The sequence below is a fragment of the Notothenia rossii genome (assembly GCF_949606895.1).
Source record: "Notothenia rossii genome assembly, chromosome: 1".
Lineage (NCBI taxonomy): Eukaryota > Metazoa > Chordata > Actinopteri > Perciformes > Nototheniidae > Notothenia > Notothenia rossii.
This window is the reverse complement of record NC_136912.1, coordinates 1,062,018-1,069,517: the sequence shown is the minus strand read 5'-3', so window position 1 is coordinate 1,069,517 and position 7,500 is coordinate 1,062,018. Positions and strand designations below refer to the sequence as shown.

Genomic DNA, 7,500 nt, shown 5'->3' with positions numbered 1-7,500 from the left:
AGTGTCGGTGTGTGGTTGAAGTGTTGGTGTGTTGTTGAAGTGTCGGTGTGTGGTTGAAGTGTCGGTGTGTGGTTGAAGTGTCGGTGTGTGGTTGAAGTGTCGGTGTGTCGTTGAAGTGTCGGTGTGTTGTTGAAGTGTCGGTGTGTTGTTGAAGTGTCGGTGTGTGGTTGAAGTGTCGGTGTGTCGTTGAAGTGTCGGTGTGTTGTTGAAGTGTTGGTGTGTGGTTGAAGTGTCGGTGTGTTGTTGAAGTGTTGGTGTGTGGTTGAAGTGTCGGTGTGTGGTTGAAGTGTCGGTGTGTTGTTGAAGTGTCGGTGTGTCGTTGAAGTGTCGGTGTGTTGTTGAAGTGTCGGTGTGTGGTTGAAGAGTCGGTGTGTGGTTGAAGTGTCGGTGTGTTGTTGAAGTGTCGGTGTGTTGTTGAAGTGTCGGTGTGTGGTTGAAGTGTCGGTGTGTCGTTGAAGTGTCGGTGTGTTGTTGAAGTGTTGGTGTGTGGTTGAAGTGTCGGTGTGTCGTTGAAGTGTCGGTGTGTGGTTGAAGTGTCGGTGTGTCGTTGAAGTGTCGGTGTGTTGTTGAAGTGTTGGTGTGTGGTTGAAGTGTCGGTGTGTCGTTGAAGTGTCGGTGTGTGGTTGAAGTGTCGGTGTGTGGTTGAAGTGTCGGTGTGTCGTTGAAGTGTCGGTGTGTTGTTGAAGTGTTGGTGTGTGGTTGAAGTGTCGGTGTGTGGTTGAAGTGTCGGTGTGTCGTTGAAGTGTCGGTGTGTCGTTGAAGTGTCGGTGTGTCGTTGAAGTGTCGGTGTGTTGTTGAAGAGTCGGTGTGTTGTTGAAGTGTCGGTGTGTGGTTGAAGTGTCGGTGTGTTGTTGAAGTGTCGGTGTGTTGTTGAAGTGTCGGTGTGTTGTTGAAGTGTCGGTGTGTGGTTGAAGTGTCGGTGTGTCGTTGAAGTGTCGGTGTGTTGTTGAAGTGTCGGTGTGTTGTTGAAGTGTTGGTGTGTTGTTGAAGTGTTGGTGTGTTGTTGAAGTGTTGGTGTGTGGTTGAAGTGTCGGTGTGTCGTTGAAGTGTTGGTGTGTTGCAGGCGATCCCACGGTCTGCAGGCAGGATTCGGCCTCTGTGGTTCTGGCTGGATGTCTGCTGGACGACAAAGGCATCGACTTCTCCACCTTACACCTCAAAGACCCCAGCTGCAAGGGCCACATGGACCCCCAGAGCCACCTGGTGACCTTCAGCTTCAACAGCAGTGCCCCCTGTGGGACGGAGGTCATGGTGCGTGGTTATCACTTCCTCTAGACTCAAGGCGGATTATTTCAGAGCGTCTTTGGGCAAACGAGAAGCATTTAAAGCTGCTTTAACTGAGTCCTGTTCACTTGGTTATTGACACCTGCAGCCCTCAGAAGAGCTGGAAGATTGTTCTGCCTCTCTATGATCGATGGAAGGGAAGGCACCGGCTTCAGTCACCCTGTTTAACTTTAATTAAATACAGGGAGAGTATCTCCTCTAGTTCCCTTTATTGATTAGAGACCATGTGATTTATGACCTGGATGGTTTGGACTGTGATCTCCAACACTGATCGTTCCCTGTCAGGATGGAACCGTCAGCAGTGAGCACTGGAATAATGTGGCCGTTAAATGAACTCATTTTCTGTCACATTGCAGAGAAACAACAGACAGATCGTCTTCAAGAACTCCATCATCTCCTCGAACAGCTCATCAGGTGGAGTCATCACCCGCAGCGACCAGATCCAGATCGACTTCTCCTGCAAGTACACACAGCTAGAGGTCAGGAGTGTGTCCTTCAGGATCAAAGACAGGTGAGCGTCACCTGGTCCTTAATGTACCACAGCTCCAAGCGTCACACGCTAAACTGTGTGTGTGTGTGTGTGTGTGTGTGTGTGTGTGTGTGTGTGTGTGTGTGTGTGTGTGTGTGTGTGTGTGTGTGTGTGTGTGTGTGTGTGTGTGTGTGTGTGTGTGTGTGTGTGTGTGTGTGTGTGTGTGTGTGCAGCTCTGTGGTGCAGCAGCTTGTATCTGGAGAGTGGAACTACACTCTGACGATGAGCTCCTTCAGTGATGCCGGCCTCCTGCAGCTGGTCGGCCCGAACACGGAGATCCTGCTGAACCAGAAGGTTTGGCAGCAGCTGGAGGCGGGGGGGCTGGACGCCAACATGGTCGCCATGGTGACAGATTCCTGCTGGACAACAAATCAGGCATCACCTGACAGTAACCTGCGAAACGACCTCATCATCAACGGGTGAGGAAATAAACTCTGACAGTTAGAGCAAAATAAACTCTGACAGTTAGAACAGAATAAACTCTGACAGTTAGAACAAAATAAACTCTGACTGTTAGAACAGAATAAACTCTGACAGTTAGAACAAAATAAACTCTGACTGTTAGAACAGAATAAACTCTGACTGTTAGAACAAATTAAACTCTGACTGTTAGAACAGAATAAACTCTGACAGTTAGAACAAAATAAACTCTGACTGTTAGAACAGAATAAACTCTGACTGTTAGAACAGAATAAACTCTGACTGTTAGAACACAATAAACTCTGACTGTTAGAACAAAATAAACTCTGACTGTTAGAACAGAATAAACTCTGACTGTTAGAACAGAATAAACTCTGACTGTTAGAACACAATAAACTCTGACTGTTAGAACAGAATAAACTCTGACTGTTAGAACAGAATAAACTCTGACTGTTAGAACAGAATAAACTCTGACTGTTAGAACAGAATAAACTCTGACTGTTAGAACAGAATAAACTCTGACTGTTAGAACAAATTAAACTCTGACTGTTAGAACAAAATAAACTCTGACTGTTAGAACAAAATAAACTCTGAGACTTCATCGTGTGTGTTTCCTGTCTCCGGGCAGATGTCCGAACCCTGCTGATGATACGGTGCAGATGCAGGGAAACGGACAGGGAACGTCCAGCGTGTTCTCCTTCAACATGTTCGAGTTCTCTGGAGCAAGCAGTGAAATCTACCTGCACTGCAAACTGGAGCTGTGCCCCACACAGGGCCAGGCCTGCACTCCGGTACACACAGAGTACTACTACACAGAGTACACAGAGTACTAATACACAGAGTATATAGAGTACTAATACACCGAGTACTAATACACAGAGTACACAGAGTACTAATACACAGAGTACACATAGTACTAATACACAGAGTATATAGAGTACTACTACACAGAGTACTAATACACAGAGTACACAGAGTACTAATACACAGAGTACACATAGTACTAATACACAGAGTACACATAGTACTAATACACAGAGTACTAATACACAGAGTACACATAGTACTAATACACAGAGTACACATAGTACTAATACACAGAGTACTAATACACAGAGTACACATAGTACTAATACACAGAGTACACATAGTACTAATACACAGAGTACTAATACACAGAGTACACATAGTACTAATACACAGAGTACACATAGTACTAATACACAGAGTACACATAGTACTAATACACAGAGTATATAGAGTACTAATACACAGAGTACACAGAGTACTACTACACAGAGTACACATAGTACTAATACACAGAGTACTAATACACAGAGTACACATAGTACTAATACACAGAGTACTAACACACATAGTACTAATACACAGAGTACACAGAGTGCTAATACACAGAGTATATAGAGTGCTAATACACAGAGTACACATAGTACTAATACACAGAGTACTAATACACAGAGTACACATAGTACTAATACACAGAGTACACATAGTACTAATACACAGAGTACTAATACACAGAGTACACATAGTACTAATACACAGAGTACACATAGTACTAATACACAGAGTACACATAGTACTAATACACAGAGTATATAGAGTACTAATACACAGAGTACACAGAGTACTACTACACAGAGTACACATAGTACTAATACACAGAGTACTAATACACAGAGTACACATAGTACTAATACACAGAGTACTAACACACATAGTACTAATACACAGAGTACACAGAGTGCTAATACACAGAGTATATAGAGTGCTAATACACAGAGTACACATAGTACTAATACACAGAGTACTAATACACAGAGTACTAATACACAGAGTACACAGAGTGCTAATACACAGAGTACACATAGTACTAATACACAGAGTACTAATACACAGAGTACACAGAGTGCTAATACACAGAGTATATAGAGTACTAATACACAGAGTATATAGAGTACTAATAAACAGAGTACACAGAGTGCTAATACACAGAGTACACAGAGTACTAATACACAGAGTGCTAATACACAGAGTACACAGAGTACTAATACACAGAGTACACAGAGTGCTAAAACACAGAGTACAAACACACAGAGTACTAATACACAGAGTACTAACACACAGAGTACTAATACACAGAGTACACAGAGTACTAATACACATAGTACTAATACACAGAGTACACAGAGTGCTAATACACAGAGTGCTAATACACAGAGTACTAATACACAGAGTACACAGAGTACTAATACACAGAGTACACATAGTGCTAATACACAGAGTGCTAATACACAGAGTACACAGAGTACTAATACACAGAGTACTAATAGACAGAGTACTAACACACAGAGTACACTGAGTACTAATACACATAGTACTAATACACAGAGTACACATAGTACTAATACACATAGTACTAATACACAAAGTACACAGAGTACTAATACACAGAGTACACAGAGTACTAATACACAGAGTACTAATACACAGAGTGCTAATACAAAGAGTACACAGAGTACTAATACACATAGTACTAATACACCAAGTACTAATACACAGAATACTAATACACAGAGTGCTAACACACAGAGTACTAATACACAGAGTACTAACACATATAGTACTAATATACAGAGTACTAATATACAGAGTACTAATACACAGAGTACACAGAGTACTAACACACAGAGTACTAATACACCGAGTACTAGTACACCTGTATGAAGTTATAGTAAACACAGAGTACTAGTAAACCTTTGTGAAGTTAAGATAACTTCCTGTCTCTAAAGCTAACTTCCTGTCTGTTAAGCTAACTTCCTGTCTGTTAAGATAACTTCCTGTCTGTTAAACTAACTTCCTGTCTGTTAAACTAACTTCCTGTCTGTAAAGCTAACTTCCTGTCTGTTAAGCTAACTTCCTGTCTGTAAAGCTAACTTCCTGTCTGTTAAACTAACTTCCTGTCTGTTAAACTAACTTCCTGTCTGTAAAGCTAACTTCCTGTCTGTTAAGCTAACTTCCTGTCTGTTAAACTAACTTCCTGTCTGTAAAGCTAACTTCCTGTCGGTTAAACTAACTTCCTGTCTGTTAAACTAACTTCCTGTCTGTAAAGCTAACTTCCTGTCTGTTAAACTAACTTCCTGTCTGTAAAGCTAACTTCCTGTCGGTTAAACTAACTTCCTGTCTGTAAAGCTAACTTCCTGTCGGTTAAACTAACTTCCTGTCTGTTAAACTAACTTCCTGTCTGTTAAACTAACTTCCTGTCTGTAAAGCTAACTTCCTGTCTGTTAAGCTAACTTCCTGTCTGTAAAGCTAACTTCCTGTCTGTTAAACTAACTTCCTGTATGTTAAGCTAACCTCCTGTCTGTGTGTCACTACCCGGGCTGCGGTCGGATAATCCAAAAATCAGCTCCTATTGTCTAACCCTATCGTCTATTCCTCGACCTCTGAGTGAAAGGTCACGGGATTAAGGGATAGTGGATAGGAGAATTCAAAAGGACTTAGGAGAAGACACTGCAGTACTTTAGAGAATTGACTGCACTTTCACTATCCCACGTGTTTATGATGCGCCAGCGGACGTCATTGTGTGCGTCTGCTGCTGTGGTGAAACTATGGAAACTACAGTGTTCTATACAGAGGACTACAACATGGATGTTTAATAAGAACGAGGGACTCATCTAGAGACTCTGCACCGTGCTCTGATGCTTTATGCTTTATGAACAACAGAGAAACATATTCTTCCTGACCGAAGCTGGAATTGAAATAAAAAAGGAAAGTGAAACTTCTGCTCGTCACCCTCTCCCTCCGGTCCACATTAATACAAATGATCCCAATACGTATGATTGTATGAAAATGTCTTAAAATCAATACAAATGTATTTATTATAAACGTTAGTCCTTAACACCTATCACTGTGTACATCATTCAAACATCTTTTAAAAGTTGAACAAACCCCACACAGCTCAGTGAAATGTTGACTTTATTTGATCATTTCAGTAAAAACTAACGTTCATATTTCTCTTTTTGATTATAATACTGATGAACGTTCAAAACAAAGCACTTTGGCAACTTACCACATACGTTTTAAAATGCTTAATAAGCACCGTAACTTTCATGATATCATTTCTCCGTCATAATCGTTTGTGTCCGTGAACGGCCGACTGTTGTGTGACGTCAAATGCTGCGGCTGCAAGGCATTGTGGGGCAGCATTTTCTCCTCTCCTTTCGGTTAGCGAGGTCCAGTGGTTCCTAAGCTAAAGGAGGTTATGAAGGAAGTTTGAAACCTCCTTTCCTTTCATGTAGAGCAGGGGTGCCCACACTTTTTTGGCTGGTGAGCTACTTTTGAAATGACCAGCTCCCTGAGGTCTACCAACCAAAAATAAAAACCCAAATTGCAAGGGTTGCTGAATAACATGTTTTATTTTTACATGGGATAACTACAATAGGGCTGCAACAAACGACTAATTTGATTATCGATTAATCTATAGATTAATGAAACGATTAATCGACTATTCAGACTATTACTGTATGTCTTGCACAATTTCTCAAACGCTCTGATTTAGCCATCAACTTTTAGATTTAGTTTGAGGTTGTTTTAGGCATGTGGAAACTAACAATGAAGACAATAAAGATGAATACTTGATTCAAAAATACATATATTATTAAATTAACGAAACAAATTGTGAACAAAATTAACATTGCTTTTTATTTGAATTAAATAAATAATATTTCACATCAAAAGAAACAATGTTTTAACAAATCTTATTAAATAATGTGATGACAGAACTGTAAACAGAATAGCTGAAACTTTAACAAAATAAATAACTCAGTTACCTCTAATCATTAACCCATGTTTGTATAATGTAGTAAACTCTGTGTGTTGCTGCTAGCATACATAACACCTGACGTGGAAACGTTACTCGTGGATGGGGCTACAGAGCTACTCGAAAGACAGTCGAACCCGGTGCATTCCTCCGTCTGAATGTGGAGCACTTTTGCTAAATGTTTAGACAAATTGCTCGTGTTACCGCCCTTACATGATAAACACTTTTCGTGACGAGCATTGTCCACCTCAAGACGGGTAACATGTAACCACACCTTGGAGCGCTTCTCTCCACCATCTCCTCCGTGTGTTGCTGCATGTAGCAGATGCGTGTGTGTAAACTGCCCCGCCCCCTTGCAAACAGACGGGGGAGAGAGAGATCTCTTCTGGATTGGAAAGATAGAAAATACACCGACTATAGACGC

General features: G+C 41.3%; 1 protein-coding gene across 3 annotated transcripts in view; it reads left to right on the top strand.

Moving 5' to 3' along the window:
* LOC307030628 (alpha-tectorin-like) overlaps window positions 1-7,500 on the top strand; it is a 27,386-nt gene that overhangs the window by 16,514 nt on the left and 3,372 nt on the right. For all 3 annotated transcript variants that reach the window (XM_079667166.1, XM_079667165.1, XM_079667167.1), the window contains 4 exons: window positions 1,064-1,251; window positions 1,641-1,795; window positions 1,987-2,232; window positions 2,862-3,024. In XM_079667166.1, the coding sequence (XP_079523292.1) occupies window positions 1,064-1,251; window positions 1,641-1,795; window positions 1,987-2,232; window positions 2,862-3,024 (752 nt within the window). The remainder of the gene's footprint in view (window positions 1-1,063; window positions 1,252-1,640; window positions 1,796-1,986; window positions 2,233-2,861; window positions 3,025-7,500) is intronic.